The sequence below is a fragment of the Schistocerca piceifrons genome, chromosome 2 (genome assembly GCF_021461385.2).
Source record: "Schistocerca piceifrons isolate TAMUIC-IGC-003096 chromosome 2, iqSchPice1.1, whole genome shotgun sequence".
In the NCBI taxonomy this organism is placed as follows: Eukaryota; Metazoa; Arthropoda; class Insecta; order Orthoptera; family Acrididae; genus Schistocerca; species Schistocerca piceifrons.
Genome location: NC_060139.1, coordinates 243937593 through 243955197, shown reverse-complemented (window position 1 = coordinate 243955197; position 17605 = coordinate 243937593). Strand labels below are relative to the sequence as shown.

Sequence of the window (17605 nt, the reverse complement as noted above, 5' to 3'; positions counted from 1 at the left end):
TATCGACATACAACGATTGGTACAGGTGTCGGACAGCTGGGGGTTTTGGCGTTAGCTGCACCCAGGCACATGTAAAGCGTTGTTTCTGAGACACTGGCTGACACTAAAGGTAAAGGAGCTGCTCACCTCTACGCTGCATCTCACTCGGGAAGAAGACCACCTGTGGCGCCACGTCGCAGTGCAGCACCTGGTAGCCCTCGCTCTGCAGCAGCTGGCGGAAGTCGCTCACTGGGTCCTCACTGTGCTGGTACGGAGAAACGAACTCCTCCACGTCCTGAGAGGAACGGCAAAATCCGTGAACATCGACACTCCACTACAACGCTTGCAAACGATTTGTCTTCAGAAAAGAATACATCACATTCTGCTCCCAACCCCATGCCTCATGGCACATATCCCCGTAACAGACCTAGATGCAACAACTGTCCCATACGTCCCTCTATAACACCCCCCAACTTCCCGGGATTTGCGAAATTACAAGTTAACAATGACCGTGAATTATGAATTTTCACCCGTGTCGGGATAAGGCATCCGAATCCGAAGTAAATAATGAATATTCCGCGGGAAAAAGGAGACGTTATAACTTGATCGTTATTGAATGAGTAATTACATTCCATAACGATCGGTAAATGAAATAATGGAAATAATGGAAATAATTTGGAAATAAATTTTGCCAGTGGAAATTTTGCCAAAAGAAATGATTAAGTTGTAAAAGCAATTAAAAAATCGGTCGCCAGCTCAACTGATGAGCGACACTACTGTTAAGTACGTGAATTATTGTGTCAAAGATAAAGTTTACCTGTTTGTAGAGCAGCAGGTGGAATGTGAACTTTTACATGAGTGCTGTGTCAGGCTCAGTAGTCATATAAAATAATGTCATAACAATCTAACTACACTTAAACATTAGTGGTTAACTTTCAATAAGTATTTTGATAGTTATTTTGTTCATAATTTGTCAGCTAAGTGCAATGCTGACAACAAAGATAATTATCTATCTAGATTTTGAATAATGGACTGACATTCTGTCTTTAAAATTACGTACTTTGCACAGTTTAATCTACTGGTAATGAAATATATTGTCAATAATTGATTAACTATGTTTTGAATGATAATAATTCATTAATTGGGCGATTGTCATGTGGAATAAGCTTTATAATTTCATGAAATATCCTTGAACTAACTTCAGCTGAAAAAAATGGTTCAAATGGCTCTGAGCACTATGGGACTTAACATCTGAGGTCATCAGTCCCCTAGAACTTATGAACTACTTAAACCTAACTAACGTAAGGACAACACACACACTGATGCCCGAGGCAGGATTCGAACCTGTGACCGTAGCGGTCGCGCGGTTCCAGACTGAAACGCCTAGAACCGCTCGGCCACACCGACCGGCCACTTCAGCTGAATATGCATTGAAATAAATCTTAATAATCAATTTTATTACTTCAGTCTATTATTAAGTTACTACGGTTGGCATAAGCTTATTAAGTGCAACAATTAACTATGATAACCAATCGTTCAAAATAGTCTGAAATTTACTCTTCGCCGTCTATGCTAATAATTTGATAATTAACATATTTTCTCTTGATTATGGCGTGACACGCTCGGTTCGATAAAATAAGTAAGGATCGGAAGGAACCTACTTGGTGATATTGTCGGGTGGAATGCAACACTTCGATTATACAATACTTGTCATTAATTGTTCAACTTCAGAGAAAAGCAGTCACTGGCAAGCCTTCTACAATTTTATCCTACGAAAATTACGTAGGTCTTACTTCCCTCGTTGTCGGTGGATCGACGGAAGTCCACGGCGGCGACACAATGTGGCAGTGGGCTTTTACTGTTGCGACTTGGGCCCACAGTGCGCTTCAGATTTAAGCCCTCGTTTCTTCAGCACTATGCCCATTAGTCCATAATAACTTGCCGAGCCATGCTTCCAGATATGCCGACCATAACTTTCCCGTCGTACTTAGATCCACACACTAGCCGTTAGATGTAACATAGCTAGGAATAGCAGCATTCGACTGAACATCTTACTCCGAGCACGGCGTCACTGCTACTACTGCCCGCTGGCGCGCTCCCGCACCCAGCGGCATGGCAAAACAATCTCTCTGACTTCAACGTTACCTACATATGCTCTGACTTGCCAGTGTTAAATAGTACATAATTTAAACGTAGTACTTACAATACATGTTTACACTAGACAATACATCGTATACAAACCGTTTCATGTGTTAAGTAAGCGAAAAAATTCATAGCAAGGACTGCGTTGTAGCGTCACACTTCCACCATCACCTACTCCAGTCCATCAAAGGCAGGGCTACCTGTGAAACCAGTGATCCAAAAGCTAAGCTGCAATTACTGTGCTGCATTTATGTGTGTGTGGCTGCTAACAAGCTGTCTGTCTGCATGAACGGCCACTGACAAACGGTGGCCAAGAAACAGCTGGACAGCACATTGCTGAGCATGCTGCCAGCACAACTTTCTTCATGTAAATGGTTGCTTCACAGCCTGCACCACCTCGATCCTTCCCACCAGCAACAGCATCTCTGAACTGCTTAGGTGGGAACTCTCCCTGCAGTATATTCTACGTTCCCGTAACCCTCCTGGCCTCAACTGTCGTTAGTCTTTGTCCTAATCTTTAGCCCCTCGCCTGTTTCTGTTCCAGCACTACACAGACCTCTATTCACCAATGTACCCACAGTCTTTTTATTAGTCTCCTTTCCCGTTAACCCCCTACCCCACCCTCCGTCTAACCTCCTGCCTGCACCTACCTGCCCTACTCGCTCTCCATGGTCCGTGTAAGCTCCCACAGGTAGCACTTTAGCGTCCCCCAGTCCACACTGCTACCCCTCCCCCTCCCCCTCCCCCCGCCCCAAGGCTTCTCATTACCCACACCACAGAGTTCCGTCTCCCATTATGCGCAGCTGATCCCAGTGTTGCCTCAGTAGCCAGAGAGGGCTGTGGTCTCTAAGCGGTGTAAAAATTGTAAGGTTCTAAGTCGATGCAGTCAAAAGATACAGCTATGTACGTCACATATTTCCATATTCGCAAAATTCATTCATCAAGACCTATAGGATACTTCCGTTGACCTACAATCATGAAATTTGGCTAGTAACAGTACCATTCTAAAGCAAAAAAAAAAAAAAAATATTCGAAAGTGCTTAATTTGTAAAACTATAACACGGAAAAATAGTTTTTGGTCATTTTTCATCGGTCTGTTTGTCTGTCCGTCCCTTAAGACAAACTTTGTCTCTAAGAGGTTGGCGTATCATATTCAAGGTCTATGGCCCCTTCGCAGTGTAAAAATTTAAGCTTCTAAGTCAATACTATCAAAAGAAATGGCCGATTATGACAAATTTTGATACTCGAAACCTCACTCACCAAACCCTATGGGGTACTTCCCATTGACTTAGAACCAAGAAATTTGGCAAGAATCAAGGTTTCACAGTATAAGTAAAGCAAAAATCAGAAATTATTAATCTTTAAATATATAACACGAAGAAAAATATTTCTTTTGTCATATGTTATCGACTTCAAATTTGAAGGTAAAACATTATCGAAAGTCTTGGAATCCCTGCGGCCGATATCTTGCCAATATCAATGTCGATAACAGGAACAACTAGTCAGCATCATCATCGATTCCCATAATGGGGGGAAAATGACACCGTGATTCCTGCAGGGCTGTCCATAATTCCGTATGAGTGCGAGGGGTTGGAGATCTCTTCTGAGCACGTTCCAAGGCGTCTCAGTTATGATCAAAACGTTCATGTCTGGGGAGTTTGGTGGCCAGCGTCAGTGTTTAAATTCAGAAGAGTGTTCCTGGAGCCACTCTGTAGCAATTCTGGACCTGTGGGGTGTGGAACTACCCTGCTGGAGTTGCCGAAGTCCGTCGGAATGCACAATGGACATGAATGAATGCAAGTTATCAGACAGGATGCTTACGTACGTGTCACCTGTCAGGGTCGTATCTAGACGTATCAGGGGTCCCGTATCATTCCAACTGCAGACGCCCCACACCATTACAGAGCCTCCACCGGTTTGAACAGTGCCCAGCTAACGTACAGGGTCCATGGATTCATGAGGTTGTCTCCACAGCCGGACACGTCTATCCGCTTGACACAATTTGAAACGAGACTCGTCCGACAAGGCAATATGTTACCAATAATCAAGAGTGCAATTTCGGTGTTGTCGGGCCAAGGCAAGGCGTAATTCTTTGTGTTGTGCAGTCATCAACGGTACACGAGAAAGCCTTCTGCTCTGAAAGCACATATCGATGAAGTTTCGTTAAATGGTTCGTATACTGACACTTGCTGATGGCCCAGCATTGAAATCTGCAGTAATTTCTGGAAGGCTGTCATGCTGAACGATTATCTTCACTCGTCATTGATCCCATTCTTGCAGGATCTTTTTCTGGCCGCGGCGATGTCGGAGATTTAATGTTTTACTGGATTCCTGATGTTCGCGGTACACACGTGAAATGGCCATAGGAGAAAATCCCCACTTTATCGCTACCGCGAAAATGCTGCGTCCCATCGCTCCTGGGCTGACTATAACACCACATTCAAACTCACTTAAATCTTTGTAACCTGCCATTGTAGTAGCAGTAACCGATCTAACAACTGCACCAGACACTCTTTGTCTTATGTAGGCGTTCCCGGCCGCTGCGCCGTATTTTGCCTGTTTACATCTCTCTGAATTTGAATACTCATGCCTCTCCCAGTTTCTTTGGCGCTTCAGTGTAGCTTAAAATTATTCCACATGTGGTTCAATCTGCATGGGTGTCAGATTTTCTATAGGCAATGAGAGTAGGACGTTTTGGTAGATTATATCTCACTTCTAGCTCACTAGCTGATTCGTTCCTCGTGAGCTAGCTCACTAGAACTTACACAGAACATAACAAAACAACTACCTTTCAGGTCTAAATCGCTTAATTTGTTTTAAATTACTTAGAAAAGTTAATAAATCTGAACATTTTTTCGTATCACGTTCACCAATTTCCAAATTATTATTTTTTTTATACAAAAGGTGAATGCAAGGAAATAAAATTTAATATTTCATATAAAATGTAAATGTAAGAAAATAAAATTTAATATTTCTTTATAAAAAGGAAACGTAAGAAAATAAAACGTAATGAATTATGGTGAATATAAGAAATCTATTCTTTGCTCAAAATTTTCCTAATTATTTCTTCTTGAGCAGCCATACGGTTTTTATGAACTGTCGATTGTACTTGATTTTTGAGTGTTCTTCTTTTACCAACAGTTCTACCACATCCACATGTAACCTTAATTTTCTGATGTCTCGATACACTTTCTTTACAAATCCATCTTTTCGTTACTTATCTTTATGAAATTCATTAATATTCTTTTTTCTAGACAGTCACCACACTGCTTTAGCTGTTTGATATTGCCCGTTTAAAGATTATGAAATTTAATAGGACAAAATTAACTTCATTCCTAAAAAGTGCAAAACGTTCGCTAGCGAACACCTTCCACTGTGTTAGTCCTATAAACAGAGCTTCCGGGCTCTGACCTCCCGTACGTCAGTGCATCTTGCTTCTGAGATAACAGAGGGCTCCATTATTTCGGGATGAAACACACCACCCGCCCTTTAGGATGGGTCTTAAACTTGCCCTTTACATGGTGATAGATCGTACAGAAGCGAGAATAGAAAAAGTTTTGTCAAATAGCTAGTTCTTCTCTAACCACTGACGCTTTGATTATTTCATGAGATAATGGTCAAAATCCTTCAGTCTTCATACTGGTTTGGAGCTTTGACACAGTAAATATCCTCTAAAATGGTATATATATTAGGTATTCGAGTGACAAAGTACATTCTACAAGCACTACTCCATCAGTTCATTTTGGATGTAAATAAGTTATTTTCTTCACATTTTCATGTTTTATTTGAAGTGAAGAAATGTGAATAACATGTAAATGATAGTATGAATACTGAAGACAACTTTAAAAACAATTAATTTATGTTTAAAGTAAAACATTTACCGCTATTATTTTCAATGGATCGTCCATCAGCGCCATCTCTGAAAGAAGTTTTGAACTGCTTTAGATTGGCGCGAGAGAATGTTTCACGTAAGTCATACTACAAATAGAGCAAAAGAATGTTTACGTAAGTTCACTGAGTGCGCAACCTTTCTTTCACTGATGGAAATTGTTGCTCTAGGTCAGTATTATCTTTATCTAGAGGCCACCTGCCACCGGATAAAATACGAGTTGCAAACTCCTAGTTCAGCTGAATCAGACTTGTCCTTGTCCTGCAGCCAGCGCTTTCCATCGATCTCACGCAAATCTTAATTGATTTTGAAAATTCAAAATGCTAATATAATCTACATAAAAAGAGCTATACACAAGAAATACAATGAGTAATCATTTTCTAATTAACATCTAAATTTTCAGTTTTGTTTTCTTTATCTTCCTGAAAATATTTTAAAATGAAATGAAAACATGATGTTAAAACTTCTTTAACTATTTCTAATTTTTTATTCATTTATATAGTTAAAAACGTTCAGTAAATATTCTGTGCCAAGCATTGTAAGTTACATTTTTCTTACTATACATTCCTACATACGTTGAAGTATCTGAAGGAATTTGTTCATTAAAAGTTCCACACAAAGATTCCTAGTCCTTTCCTGTGAACTTACAATATTATTTCTACACGTCACGTTAATCACATGGATAGGATAGTTCGTTATGAAATTACATGGAATTATGTCAGCATCTGATATGAGTAGTGTAACTCATTTAAAATCGAGAAATGGATTGTATGCTTTGAGAATATTATTTGGTGGGTTAATATTCCAGATTTACTGTGGGAAAATTTCATTTGTTCCATTTAATGTGGTCGAATAACGAAGAGTGAAGTAACTGATTATTTTTACGATTTGTCTGAAATGTAATAAATTCGAAATATGGCATATCAAATTCTGCAGAGTTATGTGACATGTAGTTTGGAATTTTTCTTGCTACTCAATCCTGCTACTTCTACAGTTGTACTTCATAAAAAGATATCTTAACTTTCGATTTTTTCAGAATATTTTCTCGTTGTTCTAACTCGTAAGTTGGTTCATATTTCATAGTTAGTACACGAATTTCCATCAATTCTATTACAACTTTTCCTAGGAAGTCTATCTATAATTTCATTGCAACTACATTATAATCAGGCCATCTAAGAATTGCCTCTCCAGAACTAGAAGACCTAGTAAAAATTGCGTTATCGCACGTAATTTCTTTATAACCTTTAAAAAATCCACCAACAATTGATAATAGATAAGGTACTTTATTTTTCTTACTGTTTATTTTTCTGTTATCTAGAATATGTAATTCTAAGCTTATTTTATCAGTAACAGATGAAGTCAAACACAACAAAGCTGTTGAAGAAATCAAAGAATGTGCTACTTTTGAATACATTGTGGGAAAGGCAGTGATCAATGTCTTACAAATATTTACTAGTAAAAACAGTCTTGGTCACGATTTATTTATCAAGGTGACTGTGGTCGTCTTCAAACCTACAGGTTGTATACAAAGCTTTAATTAGAGGTCTACATACATTAAAGAAGATACATAAAGTTATAAAACTATAAAAAGGTGAATTACCATTGAGTAGGAACCTCCTTCTGTTGGCGAATCAATACTGGAGAAACCAGTTTTTCTTCTTTATTGTTATTTTAATCACCTTATAGAAAGGTGGGCTGTCAGCAGCATATTACGCTGCTCTTCAGCCTTGAGTGGTACAAGAAATATGACATAAAAGGTGGTACAGATAATACAATAAAAATGGCAGGCAAAAACTCTAGACACGAAAAACAATAAACACGAAGCCGTTCACGCTGTACGAGAAAAAACACTAAAACCCATTGACACGGCGCACAAAACACAGACGACTGCGACGGCACAGGTGGTGGCGTAACGGCGAAAGCACACTAAACTCAAACGAAGGCACACACACGAGACACTGATGGCGATGATCTCCAGCGCCCAAATGACGACTGAGCGTGTAAGAGTCTGGGGACCAGCCAAGAGAGGAGAATGGGGGCTGGGAGAGGGAGAAGGGAGAGCAGAGATGCCACAGGCAGGGGAGAGAGGGGGGAGGGACTAAGGGACGAAGGGGGAGGGGAAGCCCAGGGGAAGAGGGGTGGAGGAAGCGCGGATGGGGGGAAAGGAGAGAGAAGGGAGGGTGGGTGCCCAAAGGAAAAGACACAGGAAGTGGGAGGGGAGGATCAAAGTTGATAGGAGGGGTAGATGGAGGGGAGGAGGACATCATCAAGGAAGGGGATCTGGCGGAAGCCACCTTGGGAGAGGGTAAGGAGGGTGGAGAGATGGAGACCGGGTGGGACATGGGAATACAGGCGCAGCAGCAGGCGGGGGTGGGAGAGGATGAGGGAGACAAACGGGTGAGGAGGATCGTGTTTTTGGGAGGTGTGCAGGATCCGTATCCAGAGAAACCAGTGCACATCTCACTGTATATAATGGAGGCTCCACCCACTTCAGACTGCATGATGTCATTACTAACATATGAGTTATAAGTCGAATTACAAATAAAAATTTCTTAGTTAAAAGAACATTTTCAAGAATTAAAAATAAATACACACTAAACTTAGCTTATTAAACAGCTATTGTCAATTAAGAAGCGTTAAAAATATTTAACTATGTAGGAAAAACGAACTTCGGTTTGGCAGTACATGGGATGCCCTCTCAAGGCCTGTTAGTGAACCATTTGGTACCAGTGGTTGCCATGGTGAAGTTGGACGCCGTTGCAAAGACGAGGCAGCAGGCTTCTTTCCACTGATAGTTGTTGTAAAGTCGATTGTCGAACTAGTGTTTGCCATGGTGAGGACAAACGCCAGTGCAAAGATGTGGCAGCAGGCTTCTCTCCAACTTCACAAAAGTTCAACAATCGACTTCACTATGGCAACCAGTGGTTCCAAATGGTTCACAAACAGGCCTTGAGAGGGCAACCCATGTACAGCCAAACCGAAGTTCATTTTTCCTACATAGCTCAAAATTTTTAACGCCTCTTAATTGACAATAGCTGTTTAATAAGCTAAGTTTACTGTGCATTTATTTTTAATTCTTGACAATGTTCTTTTAACTAAGAAATTTTAAATTGTAATTCGACTTATAACTCATTGGTTAGTAATGAAATCATGCAGTCTGAAGTAGGTGGAGCCTCCATTATGTATAGTAAGACGTGCACTGGTTTCTCCGGTATTGATTCTGCAACAGAAAGAGGTTCCTACTCAATGGTAATTCATCTTTTTATAGCTTTAATGTATGTAGCCCTCTAATTAAAGCTTTGTATACAACCTGTAGGTCTCAAGATGACCACAGTAGTGGTCGAAATCGGTCACCTTGATAAATAAATAGTGATCAAGACTGTTTTTAATAGTAAATATCAAAGAATGTGCGATTCTACATAAAATGTTATTTCTTTCCTTTACAGTCACAAAATGAAACAGTTTTGTCACATTATTATTGGATTTTCAATCATACGTTGGATAATACGATTCTGATTCATTTCGATTAGCTATAACAGTTCTTAAGTTCACCAAAAATTGTGTGTAGTTTGGATGAAGTCATCAATATTTATTTCAAAATGGTTCAAATGGCTCTGAGCACTATGGGACTTAACATTTATGGTCATCTGTCCCCTAGAACTTAGATCTACTTAAACCTAACTAACGTAAGGACATCACCCAACACCCAGAGATCACGAGGCCTAGAAAATCCCTGACCCCGCTGGGAATCGAACCCGGGAACCGGGGCGCGGGAAGCGAGAAGGCTACCGCACAACCACGAGCTGCGGACAATATTTATTTCAATCTCTGTACCCTCGTTGCGTACATTTAAATTATTTTTACTTTTCTCATTTGCAAGGAAAGAGTTTTTTCATTTCCCGCCACTTTCAAGTTAAAAAAGTGACCTAGGAAATGTGTTCGCATTCCCAGGCCCACTATCTTGGATCGCCATTTGAATTCTGATGTCATGTCAAATATCACATTATATCCTAAGTGATAGTACTTTCGACAATAAGCGAAATTGTCAGATTACATGACATATACACACATACTTTGCAAGAAACTGCACAAAGCATGGCAAAGGATAGCTAATGTTGTAGCACACATTAGGGTTTCTCTGCCACACGAAAAGCTGTCCCGAGTAGCGATGAGTCGGCAACGTCTGACTGAAACGAACATGGCGCCCTTGGTAGTAGAGGGGGCGTGGCACAATCGCTTAAAGCTGTCACTGCAGAGAAGACTCACCTCGCGAAGGACAGGTATAAGTAAAGACGCGGAAATGTCAGACTTCGCGTGGCTGGTGCGTCCATGTACTGGTCATCTGATTACGTGCGTTGCTTGTATTCGAAACGATTTACTTTTGTGTTTGTGTTGCTGCACCATAAAAGGTCAGAGAAGCATAATATATCCTCTTAAAGTGCTCGAAACGCTGAATATTTCGTTATAATTGTATCAGTAGCAAATAAAATTAACAGAGGTTCGTTGAGGCGAAGAAAATGGTAACGCACAAATCTTGGAAAACTTTTTAACGAAACACTCAAGGAATCAGATGCATTAAGTACAAGAAGTCTGTGCTAGCAGAAAAGGACGTAATTTGCCATTGGAATGATACGACTCTTTGTTTCCTAGTAGTAATTTTAGGCAGTTTTAATAATTTAGTGATACTGTGCAGTCACTCTAGTTATATTTGTTATCATTTATGGGTGAACTTTCTTGTAAACTGGTGTCTATCTCGGCTTCCCCTGCGACGCCGCCAACCCGCAACGTACCTCTGTTCAGCGGGTTATCGTCAGTCCAACACCTGCGGTCATGCTGGTTCCCGCGGTATCTTACTCAACCAACAGAGGGTCTCCCGGTAAGCAGCTAGAGGGCGCAGAACAGGAGTCACTCCAGACATGCACCCCTTGTTGCATCCGCTGCAGCTTCGCTAGCCAGTAGAAAAATTATAACCTTCCGCCGCGCGAGTTTTCTCCCGGCACGGATCCGACTAGAGACAATTCCGTCTGCGCCAGCCAGCGACTGAAGTACCACCACTGCTTGGATACAGCCTCAGATGGGACGTCGCCCGCGACCTGCACTCCGAGACTCTGTGTTCCGCGCCGTGGACTAGTAGCACTGCGCGTGATATACAACTTTGCATACGTACTTTGTTTCGAAGACAGACTTTTCGTTGTTCACGAGAACGTAATCTAAACTCTCAAGAATCTATTCTGGCTTCGTTGAAGAACAGTTGTTTGTGACGAAACTTTCCTACACAGAACTAAGAAGAATTTCTGGAGAATGTTTGTTTTCTTCTGTTGTACTCTATCAGAAACAGTAACTGTTTCTGTTCGAGGTTTACCTATTCACATAAATAAAGTTTAATTATGTTTACTTGTGATATTGTGGAAACATTCCGAGTGAGGAACACTTTATTGTAACAACTAGAATGAATCAGCGCAAAAGCGTGCATCTTCCTCTGTGTTAGAATTTATCTGGCCTTAAGGATATACAGGGTGGCAATTACTGAAATATATGAAATAAAATCGTCATAACTTCTGAACGGATTGCGTTAGGACGTTCAAACTGCACTGTTGGCCGCGTGGCACAATGGGAATTAGTATGCCCATTGTTGTTTTGTTTAGTGACGAGGCCCAACTTCACCTGGATGGGTTCGGCAATAAGCAAAATTGGCGCATTTCGGGACTGAGAATCCGCATTTCACAGTCGATATGTCTCTTCCCCCTCAACGGGAGACTGCGTGGTGTGCAATGTGCAGTCACGGAACAATCGGTGCGATGTTCCTTGATAGCGCGGAGACTAACGAACGGTACGTGAGGGTTTTGGAAGATGATTTCATCCCCATCCCAGATTTCGGCAAGGTGTGGTCATGGAAAACGGAGTTCGGCCCTATCGAAGCAGGAGAGTGTTTGATGTCCTGGAGGAGGACTTTGGGGCACACATTCTGGCTCTGGAGTACCCAGAGGCCACTGGCATGGGCCTCGACTGGCCGCCATATTCTCCGGGTCTGAACGTATGCGACTCCTTCTTGTGGGGCTGAAAACAGCCATTTAGGAAGTCATGGACAGCATCGAAGTTCCACCACTTCAGTGGATCATGCAGAATTTTGCTCTTCGTCTGTCTCTCATCATCGTCAATGTGGCAGATATATCGAACATGTCATAATCTAAATCTGAATATCTGTGGAGACGATGTTGAATAAATTGTGTACACGCCGTAGTTTGTAAGAAATTTACGTTTTATTCAAATAGTTCAATAATTGTCTTCCTGTAAAAGTCATACTTATATACTGGTGCAGAGTATGCGCCTAAAAACTATTTATTATGGAATTTCCCACAAGAGGACGTCGGAAGCCCCTTTTACATGAACGATTTTGTGGCCTCCTTTGACTACACGTGGCAAGTGAATCTACTGCAGCGCCCTGCCATTTTATTCCTGTAGCGAGTCTCGTCTGTCGTGAGTTGTTGCTCTTTTTGACACATCAGCGCCGAAATTGCTTCCTTGTGAGAGCTGTCTGCTCAGCAGTTTGTTTCCTGTTTGGTGAAAATGAGGTTATCAGGAACATCCCTTTTTACTAAAATAAAATCTACATATAGTAACAGGTGTAAGAAACAGCAATGAAAATCAAGTCTGTTAATGACCAAGACGAAGTTCATAGAGGATGTTCTGGATAAAGGGTGTATGCTGAATTCTCCACACTCTAGAGCAATGAAAAAATAGCTTGAGTGTTACCCAAACACTTCGAAACATCTACATTTAGTTACTCTGTAAAATCCACTGAACAATAGAAGTTTTGCATTGCCCCTTTATTTGGAAATCCACGGCACACAAACCAAAAATTGGCTCTGAGGCAAGCGTGTATTTTTATTTGCGATGTGTCTAGAGCACCAAATCAGGAACACAGGCATTTGTGTAACGGCAAAATCCTCTGTTTCCCATAGGAGGTTTTTCACAGCACTCCTGAGCCAAAGTTAATACATGGTGGAATGTTTCGTTGCTCGGATGCACAGTTGAAACCGCCCTCTGTGTACCATCGATGAGACTATCCAGCCAGCCCTGGTCCAAATTGATCCACTCTCCAATGACGATTCTGCGTAACTGGCAGAGTACGTGGGAGTTGTCGATGTCCGACTGGTTTCACAGTATCGAAAATGAAGAAGAGCTAATAGCTCATAAAATGCCAGTTTTATAGTCCATGTTTACCTGACAATTTTTCTTCCTGTCCTACTCCTGAATACTGACCATTCCTCCCGGGACTCCCCCCCCCCCCCCCCCAATCAGGTTTGTGGCTCGAGTTCAGTAGAGAATCGTAATTAAGAGGGTGTACTGAAATATAGTTGCTCCTAATTTTTTAATTTGAAATCTCGTAACGCTATTTAAGTAAACCAAACTTTATTAACATTCTACTTCATTGTTCTTCATGTCTACATATTTGCTGCTCAACAAAGTTACCTTGGTGACGAACACGTGCCCCCAATGAGAGATCAGTTTGTTGACAGAGTCACTGTAGAATGTCTGACTTTGTTGACTGAGCTAAAACCTTACCTCTAACTGCACTGATTCATCACTATCAAAATGAAGTCCTCGGAAGTGTTTCTTAGGTTTTGGAAAGAGATGACGCTCTGCCACATACAATGAGGTTGTTGTTGTTGTGGTCTTCAGCCCGAAGACTGCTTTGATGCGGCTCTCCATGCTACTCTATCCTGCGCAAATCTCTTCATCCCGAAATAAGTACTGCAACCTACATTCTTCTGAATCTGCTTATTGTACTCATCTCTTGGTCTCCCTCGACGACTTTTACCAGCTTCATTACGAGCCCGAACAACCCAGCATCGCACATTACTGATGTCGATACAATCATCACTGTACACAGTTTTCATTCATCTACAGATTTCAATTAGAGGCATGTTGTCTGCGGTTAGAAACTCGATTACAGCATTTCGTTTGTTACGCACCTACTTAGTTAACGTTACACACCTCTCTTTTACACGCAACAGCTCGAAACCATGTCGACCGAGTAATGTGCAAGATCTTTAATGCCTCGAACTGTATAGAGAACAGAATTAAAAATTCGGAGGAATTACTTTTTAGCACGCCCTCGTATCTGCAGAACAGTGACTTACTAGGCCCATCAGCGCTCAGAAGTTAGAAATTTTACCGTAGCAAAGCAAGTTGACTACTCCTGAGGTAGGGCATTTTTCGTATTATTAATCATCATTTGCCAAGTATTTCTGAGATTTAGCAGGACGTCAACTAGACCTAAGATTTACCTGCATGTACTGGGCCCAACGCGAGTCTTTCGCCATTTCTTCAAACGCTGTGTAATGAGTCATGTTAGCCATTACGCTGAAGACAGCCTCTCCGCCAGAAACCAACAGCTTGTGAATGTTCTGGACAGCACGCCTGTGAAAATATTAATTAATTAGGGGGCTTCGCCCCAGTGGAAAATACGCAAGACTTGTTGAATTTTTCTAAGAATCGTACGAACGAATTACAACAAAACTATTTTGTGGTGAAAATATACAATAACAATACTGAAAGCCCAAAAAATAAGATGTTTTTAATTCCATTAAGTAAGTTATGCAAAAGTGGTTAAATTAATGAGCTTCAACTTGCTGTTCCCTGCACCGAACACATAATGAGAACAAAAACATTGTAAATGTGAGCACAAAAATGAAACTAAATGTGACGGTAACTTCAGTGTCGTTATAGGTATTCAGTCTAATCATTCCTTGTTCTCTGTTGATATCTTGTGCTATTTGAAAGCTATCAGACTGCACACACCTTGGTGAAAATTCAGAATGGCACTTCATTAATCCCATAAAAAAATTCTGACTACAACTTTTTTGCTCCTGTACCGTTTTATTTTTACTGTGACCAGCAGGAGCTTCTCCCCTGTACCAATCGCTAGTTTCCTTTCCTTCTTATTCCGTTGAGTTCAAAGCGTGAATGAGATTTTTTTTTCATGTCTCATGGAGATTAAAGGGGCTTATTTCCTCCAAAGTAGTTTTACAGCTTCTAGATCTATACTACTCTCCCCGTAGTCTCTCGTACAAAGATGCCTTGCAGAACAACCTGTAGCGAATCATGAACTTTCGTGGTTTTTTATGCATATCGAGAAAGAACATATTCAGTAAACAGTATGCCTTTGCAGCTTTTATTTTTCTTCCAGTTGACTTGTCGAACATGTGCCATCTCCTCTCCTGATAAAAAAAAAAAAAAATGTCGGTTCTAACGGGAGACCAGACGTGTGCTCCATCCTTTAAAATTTGTCTTCATCTAAAGAGAAAAAAGGAAACATTTTATAGTGAGCGGACGCTAAAAGGCTTCAAAAAGGGGCTGGATTGGCAATAAAATATTGTCACTTCTACAACGTCGCTGCAGTACGCAAGTTACTATGTGGAAAGTATAAGGTGGCAGTGTCTTTCCGGTGTGAGTTAGGGCAGCTCGGTGAAGGGCAAAGCAAAACACCAGCCTAGAAGGCAAAGCAACGCTCTATTTCTTTTAGAATACCATATCTGGGTGAATTACGCGAAAAAATGCAGTCATACGAGATGTAAAATATTACTTCAGCGTGTTTTACATTTTCGGATATAAGCAGTAAACCCAGGCAAAAAGCTCTTGTGAACAAATATAATGAAGCGGCTGGATACTGTTTTACATGCAGTGATTGCCGTAAGAAATATATAGGACAAACCGGTAGGTCATTTCAAATATTTCAGGAACACCTTATCTTAAATAACCCACGAGCTAAATTAACAGCGCACTTAGCGAAGAGGGACACAGCATCACAAGCCCTTCAGAAAATTTAAAAATATTCCATAAGAAAGCAAAAAGCCACATTTTGAATATGTTAGAGAGTAGAAATTTTTAGCTATAAAAACGAAAACGCTCAACTCACGTTGAATAACCAATTGGAATTAAAGCACCATATCAGTCTGGCGAATTTTGATTGTTTGTATGATTTCGTTTAAGAACGTAATAAAATTCTGTATTATTCTCGTGTGTAAAGATATACCCAGCGCTCCTAGTCATGAGTACATGATGTCACACTGTCCGTATGAGGCCCACGAGAAAGACAGCACTATGGGACTTAACATCTGAGGTCATCAGTCCCCTAGAACTTAGAACTACTTAAACCTAACTAACCTAAGGACATCACACACATCCATGCCCGAGGCAGGATTCGAACCTGCGACCGTAACGGTCGCTCGTTTCCAGACTGCAGCGCCCAGAACCACACGGCCACTTCGGCCGGCTGGCGATGTGGCCTTAGGCAGCGAAACTTATTGTGTTTTAATGAAAAACAATTTAAATATCTGTTAGCGGACTCCTTCCTAACGTCATGCCTTTCAAAAGCTGCGGTTGGCCTGATTATAAAATAGTTCATTTCTATTTTAAACAGTGATCTTTACCTTTTGCCTTCCCCTCGTAGTTACATGGTGCTCTGTCAATTCGTTTTAATACATAATACATTCAAAAATGATTGAAATTGCTCTGAGCATTCCGGAACTTAACATCTGAGGTCATCAGTCCTCTAGACTTAGAACTACTTAAACCTAACTAACCTAAGGACATCACACACATCAATGCCCGAGGCAGGATTCGAACCTGCGACCGTAGCAGCAGCGCGGTTCCAGACTGAAGCGCCTAGAACCGCTCGGCCACAAAGGGCGGCTAATACATTCTTCTGCCACTCTGGCAACAAGCCTTACATAATCTAGTTTTATCAGTAACATAAGATATAAATATCGATAAACTAAAAATGTTATTGGAGAAAATGTATGACTGATTGTTACGGCATTTCTTACTCTTGGAAGTACCACAACAGCAATAGTTGGAGTGTTCAAGTTTAACCCCTCTTGAACTACAATCGGAGAATTAAGACAGGCCAGTTGTTGCACAGTAGTTGGTAAGGCGACAAAATGAGTACACACCTGTTGTCGGGGACCCAATGCAGCAGCAGCAAACAGAACACCTTGCCGAAGGGCGCGTACTGCCACACGGCGGAGTTCTCCAGGTCGGGCTCAACCACGTCCAGCTGCTCGTACGTGATGGTGCCTGGCAGCGCGTTGTGTTGCCTGCAGAACTCCAGCATCTTTTTGCTGATGTTGCAGGCCACCAGCTTCGTACCCGGTGGCAGCCGCGGGGCTAAAACCTGCCAGTGCAGAAATGTACTTTCTGATTTGCTCTTCTAAGCTATACAGCTTATAAAGTTAATCAGTGCTTCCGTTTCTTTTAAGAGGCAAAGCGATCCACAGGTATTGCAGATCTTTGATACAACCGTGCTGTGCAATTTCCAGACATGTCGAATATTGAGAAAAAAGGAGGGCGATGAAAGAGGCCACAGTTGTCGAATGGAGAGCACGGTGCAGATTACAGAGCGTCCACTCCGTGTGTCGTGGCCTGGTACATGGGGGTGGGTCGCCGCGTTGTCCGCGGAACATAGCTCACCGGGCCAGCTAAAGCCTGAGAGTTGTATAGGGCGGTCGGGAACGGTCTGAAAAGCTTGCAAGGGTGTTACAGGGTAGGTTGCACTGGTAACTGATTATAAATCGTTCCCGATTCTGTTTT

General features: G+C 41.5%; 1 protein-coding gene across 1 annotated transcript in view; it reads right to left on the bottom strand.

Annotated features, from left to right (window-relative positions):
- LOC124775287 (juvenile hormone acid O-methyltransferase-like) overlaps window positions 1-17605 on the bottom strand; it is a 118043-nt gene that overhangs the window by 31508 nt on the left and 68930 nt on the right. The window contains exons 3-5 of the mRNA XM_047250125.1: window positions 16969-17189; window positions 14302-14434; window positions 127-274 (exon numbers count right to left, since the gene is read on the bottom strand). Of these exons, the coding sequence (XP_047106081.1) occupies window positions 127-274; window positions 14302-14434; window positions 16969-17189 (502 nt within the window). The remainder of the gene's footprint in view (window positions 1-126; window positions 275-14301; window positions 14435-16968; window positions 17190-17605) is intronic.